Raw genomic sequence first — 21,589 nt, 5'->3', positions numbered from 1 at the left:
TTTTTGGCTACTATGATTGTGAAAATGTGTTCTCGCTGCTAAGTTATAGGATAGGCAAACATTTAACTGTATAAGAAAAGGCCAGAAGGTTTTCCAGGGCAAATGTAGTATTTCCCACTCACACCATCAAAGCATGAGAACACCACTCCACTCGGTATCCCCACTAGCATTTGCCAGAGGCAGACTACGGGAGCAGCCATTCTGGGGGGTGGGCTCTGGTAGCTCATCAGGGCTCTTCCACCCCCATTTTCTACCACAGTACAAATGTCAACATGGTGAGAGAGAAATTATGTCTTCGTATTCTCATGAAACAGTCTTGACTTTGTGAACTTCACTCCAGGGTCTCGGGGATGCCCCTCCAGGTTTCCATGGGCTATACTCTGAGAACCGAGACACTATGCTGCTTTGATTTTTGTTAACTACGAAAGATAATGTTTCCAGGAAGAGATGTTGTGCTTTCACTCTTCTCAGGGTTAGTAAGGAGCCGGTAAGGCATAACTGAAAAAGCTGAGCAGACAGAGACAATCTGAGGTTTACAGTCATAACTCTGCTCTTGACATCTGTGTGGGTGACCTTGGGGAGGTCAAATTACTTTCTCTGTGTGTTAGTTTCCACATCTATAAAATGGAATATCGTCTGCTACAAAGAAATTTCTGGATTAACAAGTAGCTCTGAAAGTATGGTATGGTGCTATAGAAGTGTCTGTCATATTTAATTGTCTTAAGTATCTTGAGATTATAATAACCACGATAATAGGAAACCCTGGTAAAGATGTTGAGGGAGTAGGAGAAAGCACAGCTAAATCAGAGCAGCAGTAGCCCAGAGGAAATGTGACACAGAATTTCAGAATGAATTGCAAAATCATACTGCATAAAGCTGCACGTCGAAGCTAAGTGTACGTACCGCTATTTGACATTTGAAAAAGATTGTTCTTTTCAAACTTCTTGAAAACACTTCCTTTAATTTCAACAAACTGGAATAGTAAACAAAAATATCACCTTTATCATTATAACAGTTTAAAAAATGGACAAGCTACATATAAAACTTCCTGGGCAGTAAATAATATTTAAAATGATTTTACTCCATCCAGAATATTGCCATTAAAGTGCACATATAACCACAAAAATATAAAGTAAAATCTCATACTTACATTATTAGACATCATGATAGTAAGAAGTGACTTGTTGTGCGAGTTAAAAGCCACGTTGAGAGTTGTTGCTTGAACCATGATGAGAATTGCATGCAAAACTAGCAGTGAGTGATGTCAAGGAAAAAGCTTGTCTGTTTTCATGTTATATTAGTAGATAAAACTATACAATTTTGAAAGTGAATAATGGGGGGGATGATTATGCTTTCTAAATCCAGTCTTGCGTTAGTGTTTTACTATCTTATTAGCTATAGTTGATACAAATTTGACAGGTAATATGTACAGGACCCATACAAAACAATAGTAGAGATGAGCCTCTGGGCATCCATTCACTTAGACTGTGAGTCCTGGAAGATGGTTGTCTTGTTATTTCTGGACTTCTGGCATTTGGCACAAGACCTGGGAAACAGGTCCTCAAAAAACTTTGTTAAATAAGTGAAATAAACTATGGTAAATACTGAAAAAAGAGGCTTAGCTAATTTGCATTCTAAAACAGAAAAGAACACAAAGTAAAAGTCTGGAAGCAACTGGCTTCTATAGTTCTGCAGGGGGTGGGGGGTGGGGATGTAAGATGACAAGAAATGTCTGATAATTGAGATTCTTCTTTACATGTCATTTTTAAAGATATTCACAAGTTGCAGAATTATATTCATATTATACATGGAATAGTTTATTTAAATGAGAATAGTAACTGCTTTACTCCACATACTTGGAACAAACTTTTACGCTTATAGAATCTTCCCACTTGGCCCCTTAACTTTCCAAGTATTAATCCAATGTTTTCAAGTACGATACTTTCAGAGACAGTACACATTCCTGTAAATGAGTCTGGACCCCATATGGAACTTAAGTGCAGCTATACGTGTGTGTACAAATATACGGATGGGTACATACACGCACAGTTTATACGGTAAAGCCTTTAACTCTTCAAAAGAAAAGCTTTAAGGGGTGTGGGGAGCAGAGGGGATAAAACTTCCAAAATTCCTCCCCAATCAATTTCAAATTTTACCTCTAGATGAACTGTATACATTTTAAGTCCTAGGTTTTAATAAAAAATTCACAGGCTTAAAGATAACTTCCAAACAATTTCAGTATAGGTATGAAAGTTGTGTGGATCTCTATAAAGTACGTATAAATACGAACCTCGCATTCTCAAGTTCTTCCATATACTCAGTCACACTGAGACTAGAACTGTTTTCTACCAGTTAAAGGGAGCAAACCTACATGAGGCTCTTTAATTTACAATTACTAGCATAACCAATTTATTAAAAGAAAGCAGACATCTCACGTTAATCTTCAGGACACACACACGCGCACACACACACATACACACACACGTATACTTTTAAATCTGAGAAACGGCTAACCAAATACAATAATGCAGAATATGCACGGACTTGAACTTTCCAGTAATTATAAAGGATACAGACATAGAGAACAGCCATGAAAAAGTGAGGGATCACTCCGATATGGGCTCTTTTTCTTTCTTTAGGTTCTGTTGCTGTCCAATAGAGAGCGTCTAGTATATCTTGTCCAAATGATGAAAACAGACGATCTGCTACCTAAGGAGAAAAATTATTGGAAAGATGTTTTTCTTTTTTTTTTCTGAAAAGTGTTTCTTAGTAGTCCACCTGAATATGTTACTAAAACTCATATGCAATTCAAAAATACTGGAGCTCTGACTTTTTAAAATCCCACTAGAAGGCAAGCCACAAAAGAGCAGGGATCTCTTTTTCTCTGACACGCAGTGAGTGCTCAAAATCTTGTATTATCTGAATTAGACTTTGCCTAATTAACTATATATTTATAACAAGGAGAGTCTTACATAGTGGCAAAAATAAAAGGGAGAGGCACATCAAAATCATAGTCTCTCTGATTTTAATTCTTTAAATACAGATTCAGAATTTGAACTTAAGTCCTTCAGGACAAATATATCATTCGACCCACTGTATTTGCACCTAGTATTTGTAGACAACGGTAGCTTTAATTTGTTTTGGATTCATCACAAAGTATGTAATAGGCAGATTTACTTCCTAAAGACATTTTCAAGTATCAATCTCCATAAATAGAGTATGATGAATAAAAAACAACACATAAAAAAAAAGGAAGGCATATATTATTCAGGTGTCGGCTAGAATGTTACATCCATACCCAGACCACCAATCTCTGGCTCCCACAGTCTCTAATCCATCACCCTGGTATTTATCACTTCCAAATACCTCCTGGTTTATAGTCTCTTTTCCACCTGCAGAACATAAGCTCCTTAAGAACAGGCTTTGCTCACCTCTGGATCTTCAGGGTCTAAGGCGGTGCTTGGCATACAGTAATTGTCAATTAAATACCTGCCAAATGCAGGCATAATAGCGACCCACTGTTTAGGGAGCACTCAACACATGTCTGGCACCGTGCTAAGCCTTGTCTCTACACTGCTCGTAATTCCCCTAGCACCTGCATTCACAGAGGAGACAGTAAGACTCAGAGACACTCAGCAACTAGCAGCCACATCCAGAGCAGCAAGGCAGCAAGTGGAAGAGTGGGGTTCGGTCAGAGACGGTTTATCTCTAGCCGAGAGTCAGGACTCTTGTCCACTATGCTGAAACCACATCAACAAGTATAGTCTGTAAAGTGAATACACATTTCAGCCATTCTGATCAGCAATTCCTGGACCCTTTTCCTTGAAGCCTATTCTCTTCATACCACTGTTGAGGCCGCCCAGTCAAGGGCTTTGTAAACGAGGGGGCGCACGCACGAAGTGTGGAGGTAGGGAATCCCCTAAGAGGGAAGGCAGTGAAGGAGACTGGTAGGCCACAGAAGGAACGAGAGGAGCCCAGGCTTTTCTCTCTGTGAGAGGATGGCTACTCTGCCTCGAAAACTTCACCCACGCTGTCTGCATCCTACTTGGTGGGGCAGAGCAAGAGCACAGGCAGTGAGCACAAATCAGGAAGCTGGGGTGAGGCTTTAAATCACGTTGGTCAATGAAGTTAGGAGTAACCAGGACGGCCAGAGCCCCATGGCTTCTGTGAAGAGATGGAAAGGCCTCATCTACCATAGCAATGCAGCCTCAGAGCAGAAAGGCCAGCAGCCCCCTACACCCCTCCATCTGCCCACTCATTAGGAAAAATCCTTTCCCAGCTAAGTTAAAAGATAAGTAGACCTTATTTGTGTCCCTAAAAAGTAATACAGGAAAATGCACTTGAATCTCAAAAGTTTTATCACAGAACCTAGAGTAACTTACTATTTTAAGAACTGATTAAAATTCTGCCTATAGAGCAAAGCATGTTTTTTTTGCTTTGTGTAGCTACTTATTTTTTGTATGAAAGCGGATTCCCACATGTTGACTGCTTTGAAGTGAAATATATTGCATTAAAAATATTGGGCTGCCTGGGTGGCTCAATCGGTTAAGTGTTTGCCTTTGGCTCAGGTCCTGATCCCCAGGGTCCTGGGATTGAGCCCCATGTCGGGCTCCCTGCTCGGCGGGGAGCCTGCTTCCCCATCTTCTCCCCACTCATGCTCTCTCTGTCTCTCTCAAATAAATAAATAAAATCTTTTTAAAAAAATATTAAGTACTTGGAGAAATTGGGAAACTTACGTTTACTTGTTCTATGTAAAAATGCCAAAGCACTTTAAATGTCAATCTATTATAGCAAATATACATAAGATCCTAACAATTTTTCATCATTTTTAGTTTAGTAAGAGGTATACATGGGTTTCCAAAGAATTTGCAGACAGATTTCCGTACCATCTGACAATTTACATTCTCGAGGGGGTACTGACAAAAAAGTCTCTGGGCAGCAGGTACCCTTCTCTCCGACTGGAGGACGTGTCATGCCCTGGGCACCAAGGACCAGCAGCGGGCACCATCTCATGAGGACGAGATTCTCCAGTCTCAGCCCAGAACTACTTAATCAGAATCTGCATTTTACCGGGGTCTCCAAGCGACTGTATGAACCAAGGCCAGCAGTGCCGACACCAGAGCCGTCAGGTGAGCGTTCCGTGCCACTGGGCTCCAAGTCCGCACCCCGACTAAGCCTGCAGGCCGGGAGGCCAGGTGCAGGAGGCCTTCACTCACCTCAAGCATGTTGTAGATGATGTAGAGCTTGATGACGGACTGCCCCCTTATCAGGTGGTACATCATGGAGTAGTCGACGTAGTGCATCATGAAGTAGCAGATGACCAAAAGGATGCCCTTCAGAATGTCACACACCTGAGCAGGCTGAAGCAAGCGCCTGTCCCTGAAATACATGACAAGTAATAAAAACATGAGTTTTACTTTACGTGCTCTTGAAATCATCTTTCCTGGACATACACTGGCATACAGAGATGATAACGAGAACTAAGTCGCTCTTTTAAGAACTAACAAGTTACAATGACTACTCAACTGTGTGACGTTTTCTGCCCAACAAAAAATAAAGATGTGAAACCAGAATTACTGTTAGAAGTGGGACCTCTTAACAAGTGAACAAAGAGGGCGGGCGTCTCCGATAATGTGCTTTGAAGCAATGGATTTCCAGGATTCTGACCTAAGCCTTTCAACTCCTCTTGACGCACTGCAGGCCTCTGGATCGGCCCTTCCCACACACGGTGGCGCCTGGCACTTTTTATTTACCAGCAGAGCAGGTTTCTCCATGTCGCTTCACAAGGACTTCCTATATCTAGGACGGCGTCGTGGTCCACTGCGCGGATGTGCCGTCATTTACGGAACGCCCTGGCACATGGTCGGTCTTCTGCAACTACCCACCATGACGCCCTGGGCATGTCATGTCTCACATATGAAAATGCATCTGCAGGACAAATGTCACAACTGGAGGGTATGTTCCCTCAGCAGAAGTGAACTGCCCTCTCTGATGGCTGCGCCCTTGTTCGCATCCACCAGCAGCTCCGCACGAAGGTGCAGGTGCCGCAGTCCAGGTTGCGATCGGCTGCTGGGTCTCTGCCAATCCCACTGTGGAAAAACGGCATCTAGCATAGTTTCACTTCATTCTGCCCTTTAGGAAAGTGGCATTTCTCATATATTTAAGTTATTTCTATTTTCTGTGGCATTCTCCCCTCCTGTCTTTCTCTTACTGGCTTGACAAGAGCTGAAACTAGTTTCTTCCTAATTACTACTAGCAGAATCATTGCTTATTTCAGGATGGGGTTCAAGGCAATCTACCTCAAAATATGCTACTGCGGCATCTTAGTTTGAATTAAAGTTATGTAAGAAACAGCTGGTGCAAGAAGGACACTGACCTCCTTTGTCCCCATGAAAGTGGGAGATAAATTCCCCAGGGAATGATACCCTCCCTTGGGCCTTTAGAAGGCACCCTTAACACCAGAGAGAAGAAATTCAGGGCTGAGAAGGCTGTATAAACAACCCTTGTTACTTCTTAATTTGCTATCCCAAGCCCAAATTTCTTTGTCTTGTTAATTCTTCGCAAATTTATTGTTTGTATTAAAGGTATAAAAGTGTCCTGCCTGGTCACTTCTTTGAGTTGCATACTTTTATGAGTTCCTGTATGTACGGAATTATATTTTTGTCCTGTTAATCTGTTTTATGACAATCTAATTATTGGACCAGCAGAAGAATCTAGATGGGAAAAAAGGAGAAGTTTCCTCCCTTACGCTTCAAGGTCGGACTATGAAGAGCAAAATCTAACTTGTGCATGGAAACATCTGACTAAGACACAGCAAAAAATACAGAGAGAAGAAATTTACGATTTCTTTCAGTGGCTATGAAACTCCTGTGGCTAGAACGGAAAGCAGCTTGCTTTAGGTCTACTGCAGGCAAATTCCTCAAGACAAGAAATGCTCCATCTCCCGTTTGGGAAGCTTTTATGTACTGTACAGTGTAATCAATACAAAGACCCCAGCACTTTCTTCAGGAGTTGCTGAATCTCTTCATTCCCGCCATCGTGACAATGTTCTAGCAACCACCTAAGGGATGACTTCATCTTCCAGCTGGCCTTCAACAGTCTGAGGTCTTCACATCTTCACTATCCCCTAACCATTGTCCATATTCAGATCAGGGGCTCTTTTCTTCAAGAGAGCGTGCAGGGTTCAACAAGGAATCTGTAGGTCTTGCAAACTTTTACCTGAAACACTGTTTTACAAAAACAGTGAAGCATTATTTTACAAACGAGGCTTCCAACACCAGCTCTACGAGCAGATGAGGCAGAACCTCATTCTTGTTTTCCACACCGCACATGGTTTTGAGGCAGATGTGAAATTGATCTGTTCACAGAAAGAATACGGGATACTGCAAAAATCCTGACAGGAGGTAAATTCTGAGAGAACTAAGTCCACAAAGGTTTAGAAGTAGATGGGAAGACACTGGGCTGAACCAGTGAGTCTAAAGGGGGAGACAGGTCAGAATTTGTCTATGTCAGACCTTATGTTTTGAGACCAGCACTGGAAACTGATAAACGAAGTGAAACTATTCTTACCAGCTGAAGTTTTGGACAAAATTGCATCAAGGACAAAGTTGATCAATCTCTAGCACTATTTGCTTGTCCCCCTGACTCTTCTCCAGTGCTGTTCCTCTCTACCAAGTGGATGCTGGCCCATTTCTCCTCACGGAACCAGATGGATCTTCACCTTCCATCTCCCAAACACCCAGCCCAGAACACAGATCTCTGCCAAGGGCTATTCCATCATCAAGGCAATTCCCTGCTCCCACCCTACAAGATTAAAAACAGAAGAGGTAGTAGCATTTGTCGAGAGTGGGAGCGAAGCATGTTTTTCATTCAACTAACAAGAAGAGGAGGCATTTTGAACACTCCTAGGCTGCTGGCCTGTGTGTGACTCTGTCCCCTGGGACAGCCAGGGGACAAGCTGGCATCAGCACGGACTATAGCAGCCGCCTCTTCCTCCGAAGTGCAGGTGCAGCTCAGCATATGCTGAATACCACGAATCACCAAGAGGCATGGGCCTTTGTAGTTAGGAACTATAGGTCACGCTTTATGAATTGAAGAAAAGGATAGGTACCAAAAGTAGGGCAGTAATAATTAATTTGCATTAATTACCAAGGTGACTTTGATAACTAATTAAAGAAAACTATACTTAGAGCTTTTGGTACTAGACTGGCATCTACTTAGTTAAGTGATGCCAGCCAAAGTAATTTTATTTAAGCGACAAAGGGCTGGGGCACCTGGTGGCTCATTCGTTAAGCGTCTGCCTTCAGCTCAGGTCATGATCCCAGCGTTCTGGGATGGAGCCCCACGTTGCTGGGCTCTCTGCTCAGCGGGAAGCCTGCTTCTCCCTCTCCCACTCCCCCTGCTTGTGTTCCCTCTCTCGCTGCCTCTCTCTCCGTCAAATAAATAAATAAAATCTTAAAAAAAAAAAAAGGTGGCTAGCATTCTGTCTGGTCAAGAGTTGACAGTAGCCTGGTATAAGGAGCCAGTGATGGACCGTCAAATTAAAAAAAAAAAAAGAGAGAGAGACAAATATATATATATATATATATATATGTCATATATATATATCATATCCAATCGTGTGTCTTTATAAAACATATACAACAAAGGCCCAATGTGTTAGCGTGTGTCTATGAAGGAATGTTGTATTAATTATAAGTCATTGCTGCAAATTAGAGCTAACAAACATTGGAGAATATATCCCCAAAATAACACAATATGACACATATGACACATTTTGAACTAAGATGATAAAAATTTTAAATCAAGCAAGCATAAACAACTTTAACTTAATCTTGCCTAGGATCAAACCAGGTTGTAAAACCACAGGAAAGTTGTACAAACACCTTATGCTACAATTTTCAGTTACTATGTGGCAGGCACTGTTCTAGGCACTTGGAATATACTCTCTTCAGTTTTCACAGTAATCCTATGGGCACAGTACTATCTAGACCATCTCAGTTTTACAGATGAGGCAAGGCACAGTCAGGAATGTGCCCAAAGCTGGACAGTTACTAAGTCAAGAAGTGGAGGAACGGGGATCTGAACCTTGGCGATCTGGCTCCAGAAGGCATGTTTATTACTACCATCTACCATTCTAGACTTTTCTTCAAAAGAACTTTTAAATCAACAACTCAGTACCCTTTCTCTTTCAGTATAATTTAATACCATATAACTTATCACTTTACTGACAGCTCATTTGGAAAAATTTTGTGCTAAAAAGCAAATATACCCATCATTTTTGTTCTTTATTTCTAGAAAGAGAAAAAACAGGACAACATTTCACTGGATCCACTGTCTTCTGTCTGCTCCCTGCTCTGGCGAGAATCTCCTTTGCTAACATCCCATGTAGTTGCTCCAGAGATGACTCTGATTTACAAAATTAAGTATTACTCAAGTAAAGAATGAAAGTATCAGAACTCCCAAGAAACAGAGTCTTGTCTTCCTATAAACGTCCCTGTTAATAAAAAAGTTGCAAAAATAAAAACTATTTCTAAGGTGGACCTTAAAAGACGTCTGTATGTCTCGCAGCATCTCTAAGTAAGAAAAGACCTGACCTGAAAATAAGTTCACAAGATTAAAAGAACTTGAACGAGTCCCGGTATTTGTCTCCTTCTCTGTCACGGTATTTTTAGATGACTATCTGATAAGCATTTCCAACTCCAGAAGAAGCTATCCACAGCCTTGCCAATCAACTTGGAATTGGCCGTCAAACAATACTTTCAGGTTCAAGCTCTTCCTTAGAAATGTCTGTTAAACAGTAGTTACTAGCAATTCATTTTGCAAATGCTGAAAATCTCACATGAACACATAAGTAAGTGGAGTAAGCTGTTGGACAAAGTGAAAAACCCCCTAATCTAATTCACAGGTTTGGCTGTGAGTTATGACAAGACAAGGTAACATTAAACAAGACATTCCAACAGAACTTAAAATACTTTTTTAATTTTCATGTTAAGCCACTCATACAGAAACCACATTTTCTCATTTCTAAGTTTCATCTTCTATTCGTTCAAGTACTTCCACTGGATATGTGCAATTGTCAATTAAGGCACTGCTGTTGTTTCAAAGGGCTCGTACATTCATGGAAACAGAACAATGCAGTGGGCAAAGATGATCTACGTAGGCTTCTTCCTCCTGCTCGGTAGCAGAAGGTAACACGCTAAGATTAAAGTAAAAACTTTAATCTGCACAGAGAAAGATCAAGAAAAAAGAAAAGGCAACACAGATGAGTCAGAAAAATGGGATAATCCCTGCCTGGTTGATTTTCAAATTGGTATAGAAACGTGTCAAACTATCGACATGAGATATTTCATTATAAAATACATAGACTGAATCTTTCTTTCTTTCTCTCTTCCTCTTTTAACACTTTTAGCTATTTTGTAGTATACCTGCAAGAATGTAAAATTTTAAAAAAGGTAAAATATTCAATATGGTTCCCATTTTTAAAAAAGAAGTCCCTTATAATTTTAAAGTAAACTCAAATAAAGTATTGAGATTAAGATATTTTCCTTAATTAGAAAATAGTATTTTTGGGATGCCTGGGTGGCTCAGTCAGTTAAGCATCTGTTTTCAGCTTGGGTCATGAGCCCAGGATCCTGGGGATCAAGCCCCACATTGGGCTCCCTGCTTAGTGGGGAGCCTGCTTCTCCCTCCCTCTACCTGCTGTTGCCCTTGCTTGTGCTCTCTGTCAAATGAATAAATAAAATCTTTAAAAAAAAAAATGGTACTTTAAATCTTAAGTTTCCCTGACATACAGTAGAAAAATAATTACTAAGTACTGAAACTGAATGATTAAAGTCTTTTCCTTGGGCTTTAAAATAATTTCAAACTATACTAGAAAAAAACCCAACTGGTTTAATAAAGCTATGGAGTAATGCAAAATAAAAACTGCTTATACGGAAGGAACTTATTATAAGCTCAATTGACTGCTGTGGCATTGGGGAAAAAGTACTTGCTATCATGGTCTAGAGCAACAAGTGTGATTCAAGATCATTTGATTGAGTGATTTTCCTATGTTAGGTAAGATCATTGTCAAATCTTGCAAAACTGTGGTCAAAACTTTAGGACCACGTAAGGATAGAGACCACATTCTCCTCATGTGTCCGTCCTCAAATGGTTATGTCTTGCCTACGCTGTTGTTGTTGCTTCCATTATAATTACTATCTGTTTGCACGGATGTCAATTTGGCCGAGAGTAGAGAAGGAAAAATCAGGGTTTACTCACCACAAGGAGTCCCTGTGACACCACATTCCATTCTATAAAGGAAGTGAAAGTGCTCCTCCCTTCGGTCTGATTCACGAGAGAGAAAGAAAGAGAGAAGGTTGTAATGTTGCTACACTACTTAGAGTGCCATGGTGAGGACACAGGTGACAACAAAACCTGATTTATGAAGACTCTCTAATAAAACAAATATATTGTTCTCTACACATCAGCCACACAGATCAACCCTGTAAGAGGAAGCACAAACATACTTGTTTCCCCAGAGAAAGCTACTAAGAGCTCTCCCGGCATGTGCTATAGGGTAATATTAAACCATTTAGGGCATAATTGAGGCTTATGGCGAAGAGAAAAATCGCGCGTGTGTGTGTGTGTGTGTGTGTGTGTGTGTGTGAAGTGAATTCTAGGTGAAATATCTTGAAGGAAGTAAGGCACACAGAAGAAGCCCAACAGGTTAAGAAACTGTCAAGCATTTGAAATTCATCATTCTTCTGAGAGATAAAAGCCTTCCTGTGGGGTAAACTCGCAGAGGAAAAAGACATTATCGCTTCTTAAAACACAAAAAAGTCCACAAAGCCTCAAGAGTTCTTCTGCCTAAAACCAAAGTGCGATCCAGAAATTTGCTTGCACAGAATTTACTTGCTCTGATGGTAAAAGAAAGACACTCTGGCATTTATTACCTAAGCCGACTCTATACTTACTACCACCTAAAATGTTTGACCAAAGTTTTCAAAAATAACTCCGTTCTTGGCACCAGAGAGAACCATTTTTCTCTACAATCTCCCTCAACTTTTAACTCAAATGTTACGGAGAATTCTAAAACACAAAATGAAGTCACACGTCTGAGCAGAAAAGAGGATTTGCAACAATGCCAGGTAAATAAAAAACACTTTCACAATCAGTTACTTTATTTATTCTACAAGTAAACTTGGAAAAAGGACGTCTGATACCTCTTTAACATAATACAGAGCAGTCTACTCCTCTAAAAAAAATGAAATACTTTCATTCTTCCAAGAAACACAGGTACCTCATATAATGAATCAAAATTTAATTTTGATTTCCATGTCATCATTAACAAATTATCTGAATTCAAGAAGTTTCTCGAATGTCTTTCTAAAATGATACTACCCTACAGGCAAAAGAGGGAAGAAACACAGGGATCTGCTTTTAAACAATTTGGATATACTTCTTTATTTATTTTCGTTTCCAACAAAATATCTGGAAGCGAAGACTTTTCAAGACTGTTAATTCATTAGCAAAAAGTTTTCAAGTAAGTCTTCCTGAGATTACTAAACTTTTTATGGAAGCAGTGCATACTTTGTAGGCAACACAAACACACCTACCAAGCCAAGATAACCACCCTGCCAACTTCTCAAATGAACAATATTTTAACAGGATCAAAAGCTGGCAAAGTGCCTGCCGGGGGCGGGGGCGGGGGGAGTCACAACGCAGGCTGGGTTCTCGTAAGGACGTGTAGTATTGCGCAGCCCCTTAGCTTTAGCGAAAGGCAGGGTCCTTGTGGATTAAGTTGTCAAAAGTGGCAAAAACCAAAACCCAAACAAAAATCATGGCAAGTTTACAGAATACTTAGAAATAGGCCCAAAGAATAAATGCTAAAGCGGAAAATCTGGGAGGCTGGCAGTTTCAGTGGGGCTGAAACCGACAGCACCAGAGACTGCAAAGTCCTGGTTCGCACGTCAGCATCTTGATTCCTCTGATCAGTATCCCTTCCCCCTTTTGGGGGGAATAATTAAAAAGAACTAAGAGAGTAGGAAGTTGGTGACTTTCTTATAGAAAAAAAGAAATACAGGAATTTAAGGATACAGGAACAGTTCGAAAAAACCCACAATCAACTTCTTTATTGTTCTTTTTAATTTCTTTCTATCCCTTTGAAAGACTAAAAGTCAGACTGAAGGAAAGAGCACTTTTTGCTGAAAAAGATGGAACATAGCACAGCTGCAGGTGAGACAAATCAACCTTTAACGGAAGTAGAGAAGGTTGAAAGAAAAGGTGTAAGAAGGCAGAGTTTGGCTATTTCTAAACAGTAATTTTGTTAAAATAAATGTATTTTTATATTCCCAAAATACTGAAAAGGTCTTAGACATAATATTAACAATAGCTTTGTTACTATAATTTTTCTCATTATAGTTCAAGTTTTAATCATTTCAAAGTTGGTGGTTTTAAAAATAATGCTCAAAAAGACACCGTCTTCTAAACTGATCTAAGAAAATATGAACTGCAACACATGCTACTGTAAGCACAAATCACTCAGTTTTGATAAAGCATACTTTTACTAAGACAGTAAGGCAGTATTTTCATATTCTGTGTATTCTGGTCTACACTTGCACAGAATATTGAAAGTTGCTGAAGCTCTATTACGTAATTTTAACTGCATTTCACATTTTATATATATACATCATATATTTATTAGTGACCGCATAAAACGTAATTCTTCGGTTGGTCCAAATTGCAGAAATAGCAGTAAGTTTGCATAGAACAAGGGACCGGAGTCTTGCATGTGGGATGACACACTGCCCTCTGGTGTCATTTTAGCTCTAAAGCCTTGACAATAGAACACATTCTCTTTTGAAATGCTACTCAATTTAGACTGAAAGTATTTGAAAATCATACACAAAAGGAACCACCTCTACTTTATATCTAAAAAAGATCTGAAAACGTCTAGAAAAGGTGGGCTCCAGGGACCATCGACCCCTCACAACAAAGCAAATGGGAGGGGCGGACTGAAGACCTGCCAGCTCTCTACAACTCCTCTTCCAGTTTTCAGAACAAACACTGGACGACTTCTCCCATGCTGTTTGGGTGCCCTGCTTCTCCCAAGTGACAAGGAACACTAGAAATGACACCGTTCCAGACGCTTTGTACAATAACCAGATGGGTCTTCAAACAGAGCCTAAAAGGGCCCTTCGGAACACTGACACATCACCGCTGTCACTCATTCAGGGAGCAGCCACCGTGTGCTAACATACCCAGGGAAGGACACACTCTGGAAGGAAGAGAGTTTTTAGGATGTATTTCCCTATAATGTTTTATCTCATCATGCCAACAGCCATATGGAACACACTATGTCATTAAAAGCCATTCACTCAGAGACGGGCTGGAGCACACTGTCGATCCAAGAACAGCCAAAAAGTTCATCTAGCTCATAGTGTAGACGGGAACACCTCTACATGGCACTGCTTATTTTGTGTCAGGAACGTCACCCGGCTCTATCCAAATGCTGTCCGTCCGTGCTATGCAGTTCACATGAAGACTTGTATTTGGGGATGTTTTATTAGATACTTTTTCTGATCTTCTGAAAATTAAAATAACCATAATTTTATCGAGACCCCAATAGTGATAAAAGAAAAAATATACGAGATGAGGCTTTGCTAATGTTAAAGTACCAACCATGCTACAAATGTCTTTTTTAAAAAACGTCTGCTACTAAGAATAAAACATTAAAAATTCTCCCAAAGTTATGAAGAATGTACTTGACTATCTTAAAGCTGATGATTATATTCCTAAAAAGAGTCTTCCACTTGACTAACATGTAATTAATAAAATATGTAACATAATTCTCTCATTCTGGTAGGCAGGGCTACAGAATGTCAAGTATCACATATAACAGTGATGTGATCCTAATTCTTATTGTTTTACTCCATGTAAACTGGCAACGAATTTTCTCTTTTCACAATATGATCATCATGTCCAATAAATTCTTCCAATTTATATTGGAAGGATGTCTTCCTTACTGAAACTGATTAAGGTTTATTTCTAAAGGGACTGTATGTGTTATTCAGTGCTTACTTGGTATTAAGTATATGCCTATTTACTACTTTAAAAGAGAATTTTCCAAGACTTCAGTCATTAAAAAAAACTCAACACATAATTCTGTATATTGACCATTAATTTTGTACCTCAGTTTCCATGGTCAAGTCATTGATAATTACATTAATTATATTTTTATATACCATAGAATAGTCACCTACTTCCTAGTTAAATCAAGTTTCTTATTATTGTCCACGTCAGCATTTTAAAACTTTTTCAGAATGAAATGCGTCTAGAGAAGTGATCCATGTGAGAAATGTCAGTAGGGCAACTATGCTAAGAACTGTATAATATTCTAGAGAATGACTCCATAGAGTGGACACATGTTGACATGTCTGTGCAAAAAAAGAAAACCGTAAAACCCAAACTTCTAACCTCAAGACCAATCAAGCATTAAGATTCACCTAGCTTAACATTTTCACCTCCCTGTTTCTAGTTTTGGTACAGAAGGAAGGAAGGAAACTAGTATTTGTTCTGGTCTACTGTGAACCAGGCACCATGCTGGGTAATCTTTTCACACCTCCCATCTTTGTGGTAGAAGATGCTGGGCTCTCAACATCCCCTTTTTACTGTGATGTGGAAGCAGGCTGAGAGAATAGAGAAGTTAGGCAGCTGCCCACACTTCATCAGCTAATCAATGTGGGGCTGGGCTGTCTGAGCCTTCCCACTAGGCCAATGGTCTTCGAGAGTGTTCCTCTTTCACAAATCGGAGGGAGTCTCCTCAGGAATCAGTAACTAAGGCTCACCAGGCCACTAAGACAGTGATTCTTAAATGAGAGGAAGGAGAGAGCCCCTGAAGTAAGAGCTCCTTAGGAGATTCTGATAACTCCCAGCCCAGAACCCAGTTCTCACTCTACAGACGATGCCTCGGAGGTCAAGGATTCAAGAACACAAAGGTCCTGGGTGAGCAACACAGTGGCCACCAGGTCCTTGGCTCTCAGTCCCCATGCCTTCCCACTCCTCTACGTGGCCGCCTGCATTATTAATATTACTGTACTGGCCAAAGCAAAGTTCTAGTTCAAAACCATTTGGAAAAAAAGTGTGCATGGAAAAAGTACAAATATTATATAAACTCATTATATAATATTCATTAAAAAGATACGCATTAGTTCATGCATTAAGGGCCAAAGTATGAACGAAACTGTATAAATTATCCCTATTCTTCAAAATCTATCCAAGTGATTATTTACTTTAACAACTGCAAGTAGTAAAATACTACTTTTACGAGTAGCAAAAATAATTTAAACATTTGAAATAGCTCACGATCGTAAACTTACCTTAAGCCATAGCAAGGCAGAGTGAAGAGCCTGAATAGTGCCAGGAAAACTCTTAAAGGAAGCAGGGTGAACACATACAGAAATGCATCCAGGCACAGAAAGATTCCAAAAACCATGAGCTGGATTTTAAAAGGAGAGAAGAAAACAAAAAACAAAATGTAAAGTAAATATTCTCTAAATAATTGTAGATGAAAATTTCAAAAGAGGAATTTCTAAACACTGTTGGGGATGCGTTTCTTGTAACTTAACTACGTGAATAAGAAGTTAGTAGTTGGACTTGGGTACATGTGCCACATTTAAAGAAAAATCCTCTTCAAAGTGCAAGTTTGTAGTTCTTCTCCCAGAACCTCTGGTTTACCACCTAGTCAATTACTCAAGAGATAATCCACCCGGACCACAGCTCTGAAACACCTGATAGGGACTCCTTCAAACTTCAAAGATACTACAGAAAATCTTTCAGATAGAACCTTCAACTCTAACTTTACTCTTCGTGATTTTGCTGCCTCCTATTTATCAGAGTGCTTCAAGGACAGGAAAGACTGAGACATATACTGAGTTAAAATACTGTCTTTATTCCACAAATGTGTAAAATGATCTCTAATTTTAACATAATTTCACGTGCACTCAAATTTGCTATACTCAGAAGGCATTATTCTTAACTGGAGGAGTAGCTGCTAATGTTTGCACCTCTTCCCCTTTCTTGTGCCCTTGCCCAGTCCTTCCTATTTTTCTGTAACATTATACCTCTGCCCCGTTAAATGCAGGACTGTATTTCACAGGAGGGTGGAGTCTTTTGATGGCCTGGAGAAGTGGCCACACCCGGGCTACCACACTGAGCTACTGGAGGAGTGGTGACTTCCCGTATGTCTGATACCCAAACACTGTACGCTCTCTGTGCCCTCACACATAACACTCCATGTAACCTCAGGCAATGACTTGTCCTACGTAAATTTATTAAGTAGTTAAAACCCATAATGTTACAGGTAGAACTGTGTCCGCCCGAAATTCATATGTTGAAGTCCTAACCACCAGTACCTCAGAACGTGACCATGTTTGGATACAGGTTCTTGAAAGAGGTAACTTAAGTTAAAATGAAGTCATTAGAGTGAGTCCTAATCCAATGTGACGGTGTCCTTATTAGATGAGGAAATCTGGACACAGACAGGGACGGAGGAAAGATGATACAAAGACACAGGGAGAACACACTGTCTATAAGCCAAGGAGAGAGGCCTCAGAAGAAATCAACCCTGCTGACACCCTGATCTCGATGCCCAGCCTCCAGAACTGTGAGAGAATAAGTTTCTGTGGTTTAAGCCGCCTGTCTGTGGTACTGTGACAGAAGCCCTAGCAAACCTTGAAAAAAAAAGGGCACATTTTATTAACTTTTTGCAAGCATGTCTCAAAAGAATATGTACATATATGAGCCAGATTTCTCAATCAGAATATAGAGAACCTAAGAGCTTTTTTGTCTTTTTTAAAAACAATTTAGATTCATCATGAACACCCGTGAAAGTACCAAGTCATGTGCTGCGGAACACTTTCCAGTCTTCCCTCCAAGGCTGCTGACAAGTCAGGCATCCGTCCGTCGCGAGCACAGCCACGGTCCTGCATCTGTTTCCTTGTTCTACATACAAAGGAGTGTTGAAGAAGACAGCATGGTCCACGGAAAGCTGGTGGCCCGTATTTATTACTCTCCTGTCACCAAGAAAGCTTTCTCTGTTTCCTGGTGGACTGCTGGCTGCACTCCAAAGGCAGAAACTACTAGAAGCCCGCACATCCCAGAAGGTATCTCGGTGTGTATGCAACAGGAGATCACATACTGGGAAGGAGAGTAAGTGGTTGTCTTTCTCCTGACCTTACACCGGGGATGAGCACATTACTCATTCATCCAACATCTACGACGCTGCTAATATGGGCCAAGTAACACGCTCAGCCCAGCAGGCACAAAGCCAGGCAGGACACCAGGATGGGGTTTCCGCCCTCACTAAGCTCATTCACATTTTAGCACAGAGACACCCACACAAAGACTGCCGCTATGACAGAACTAAGTTTCCAAGGAATAGGGGAGCCCTAGAGAGAGAATGGCCCAACCAACTTGGAGAGATCTAGAAAGGCTCCAGAGGAGACCCTTAAAGACATCTGAGAAGATGAGGGCTGTAGCCACACGGAGAGGAAGACTGGGCAGAAGAGGGCGTGTGGGGAGAAAGGGGAGAAAGCTTACAGAGGAGGAAGCAGAGCAAGAGCACAGAGGAGGAAAGAAATTATGAAGATGAAAACTTTCTCTTAAAGAACAGTACAGCTACCTTTCTTTGGCTTGGAGGAATTTGTATTCGCATCGTTCATGGTGAACAACAGTAACAGAAGTTTGCTGGGCCTTTCTCTTCACATTTTCAACCAGCCCAGCAAACTAAGTGGGCAAGCAATAATCTCCCATGGTATGCTGACCGCGGACCGCCCGGAGCTGTCAGTGCAATAGTCTGCCACATAAAACTGGAAGGAAAGCAAGTGGCTGCGGTCTGGGGAAACTGCAGCTGGAAGGAGAGAAAGCACTTGTGTAGTGAGAACACCCAATGCACAAGAAAAGCCACAGAGATGCCTTTCAGGGTTTGGAAATGTGGAAACGTGGACTCAAGTACTGTGCCCGCTGCTCAGATGGGGTGCTTTCTCCTAAGACACAGGCTCCTGCAAATCCCTTACAGACGAAAACGAGAAAATCTTCTAATAAAGAAAACAAGATGTAAGCATAAAAACATTCATCCTTGAAGGAGGTAAGGAAAGCATGCCAGGTGCAGGGTGAGCCGGGAGCCCTGCAGGACACCGCGTGGGCATCTCTCAGTTAATTCACGTGCCCCCCCACCTCGAGTTTGGAGGGGCCAGGCAGCCGGGGCTCCTGTGCCCATCTTCCAGGCACGGTGGTTAAGAGCCTGCTACTTAATCCTCCTGACAGCTCTTTGAGGTAGTTATTACCATCCCTACTTGACACTTGAGGAAACCACAGCTCTGAAGCTGAACGCCTGCCCAAGGCTGGGGGTCAGAGGAAAGGAAATGGTGTTGGAGCCCGAGTCTGCCCGACGAAGGCCCTGCACGCTCTCTCTGAAGCAGTCTGAGCACAGCAAAGAGATCTCACTCCCTACTTTTACTAGGCATGGGGGTTAACACATTTTTCTTTGTGCTAACTCTTGCTAATTTCCCTAGTGTCATAAAAAATGCAAACAGACATTTAATGGATCGAACTTACAGAAGGCAATAAATTTCACATATTTAGATATATTGCTAACTCTGAAAATATGTTACTAAGAATTAAAAGCTTTGGGTATATATTATGATGAGAATAATACATACTTTAACACCTTCAGTTACTTTGCATGGCAAAGCATGGTGAAAATATTTCAAGAAGAAATCATACACTGGAGTTGCTGGCTTTGCTCTTCCGTTCTGTGCATTTTCCCAGGGACAGAAGAAGACACAATGATGTACGTGCTTCTGTGGGAAACCTTCCCATGGCTAACACTCATTCTTTGAGTTGTTCCTCCTTTTCTCTTAATCAAACAAATATTGTACAGCTCTCATGTGGCAGAGACTATGATAGCTGAATAAGATGTATGACCACTATTTTAAGAAGGCCAAAGTCTTAAAAAAGAAAAAAAAAAAGTCAAAGTCTTGTAGAGGAGCAAAGTGCACAACAAAGAGGATTCAAACTCTAACTAGGATTCACCATGAGAAAAACACTCTATGTTTTCATACACACTCAAAACATTCATATATAGTCAAAAACCCAAAAGAAAAGCTTCACCAAAATAAGATTAACTTTTAGTCCATAGAGTACAGGTTGATATTTTCTACTTCCCCTTTATAAAACAAAGCCATTCTCACTAAATTCACAACCCAAGAAAGGGTGGTAACTCAACTGTCTGAAAAATAGGTCCCCGGAGAGGCAGGCTCCTTGAACTCAGTTCCCTTCATGGGCAGACGCCCGGGCAGTGAAGACAGTTCAAAGTGGCTACAGAGAGCCTTGCAGAGAATTTCGGAGTAAGAACACACTGGGAAGCTCTTTGTACAAAAATGAACGAGAAGCACTGAGACACAAATTGCAGATACACAATTTGAAAATACTTCTCTTAAAATTCATTCTCAGAGTAGAGATTTATTAAAATTTACATGGGCAAATAATTACTTCAAAATAATCTGCTTAATTAAAGAGATAGCTCTTAAATGTCAGCCGGCCTTTCTGTCTTGCAGCTCTCGTCCGGAAGGAGTCCAGAAGCCTTCTACAAGTACTGTGCAGTGCACCTGGGCACTGCGCTCACAGCCTCAGTTCATCCTCTCCCCCACTCTGAGGGAAGGGAAGCACACCCTCACCCCTGCTCTGCAGTGAGACTCAGTAGCCTTGCCTGTTTTGTGAGCAGCAGAGGCAGGGCCAGACTTCAGCCTGTGGAAGACACAACTCTGAAAATGAAAGCACTGCTTCTATTACGATACCTGTTACTCATCCTTCCAGCCTCAACCCTGCTACTGGATTTGGCCTTATACACATATTTTTTTTTTTTTTTAAAGATTTAACATAGCTTTTAACATCTGAACTTCAATGTTAAGAAAACTACAAAATGGCACTGATTCTGTAACACTGGTCAACAAAACATCACAGGCTAGTGAACATTTCCACAACCAGCTCTTCCCACATTCATTTTGGACCTTCTACTATTGTTCTTTATCATTTGAAAAAGACTCACCTCAAAAGAAATATATAAATATGCCAACCTCTCTCTGTGAAGAATGGAGCAGGGTTTCTTAACCTTTTTAAAATCTGTCACTTTTTAACAAAAATATCCTGCCTTCCTTTGAGATTTCAAAATAAATAAAATTTTATGACTAAAATTAAAATAGCACAATTCTGGAATATGCCTCTCTGAATTCCACAAACCATCTTCTGGCAATTCTGAATACCGTCTCCTCCACCATGACCACCACACAGCACCCACTGCTGGGGGGTGGCTGGCCTGGAGTGTTAGCTGGAAAGGAGGATAGCAGGAAGCAGTGTTTCCCTTTTCTTCCCTGGTCTCACAACTTACAAAGCTCTGGGTCTCCTCTTGAAAAAGAAGAGACAGTATCTGGCTCAATTCTACACTGGGGATCAAAGGTCATTAGGAAGGACATCTTCCCCTGGGAATTTACAATTTAGTGAGCTGGACACCGACTGTGTGTAGTAAATGCTGGTGAATGATGTGCTC

The 21,589-nt window shown here is 40.8% G+C and overlaps 1 protein-coding gene across 1 annotated transcript in view; it reads right to left on the bottom strand.

Annotated features, from left to right (window-relative positions):
- Positions 1 to 21,589, bottom strand: part of TAPT1 (transmembrane anterior posterior transformation 1) — a 55,675-nt gene that overhangs the window by 14,175 nt on the left and 19,911 nt on the right. The window contains exons 3-7 of the mRNA XM_040625203.1: positions 16,362 to 16,480; positions 5,217 to 5,379; positions 2,574 to 2,709; positions 1,151 to 1,248; positions 904 to 973 (exon numbers count right to left, since the gene is read on the bottom strand). Coding sequence (XP_040481137.1) covers positions 904 to 973; positions 1,151 to 1,248; positions 2,574 to 2,709; positions 5,217 to 5,379; positions 16,362 to 16,480 — 586 coding nt within the window. The remainder of the gene's footprint in view (positions 1 to 903; positions 974 to 1,150; positions 1,249 to 2,573; positions 2,710 to 5,216; positions 5,380 to 16,361; positions 16,481 to 21,589) is intronic.

Source organism: Ursus maritimus, unplaced genomic scaffold (genome assembly GCF_017311325.1).
Source record: "Ursus maritimus isolate PB19 unplaced genomic scaffold, ASM1731132v1 scaffold_8, whole genome shotgun sequence".
NCBI lineage: Eukaryota > Metazoa > Chordata > Mammalia > Carnivora > Ursidae > Ursus > Ursus maritimus.
Note: the sequence above shows the minus strand (reverse complement) of the source record. Positions and strands in the feature narration are given on the sequence as shown.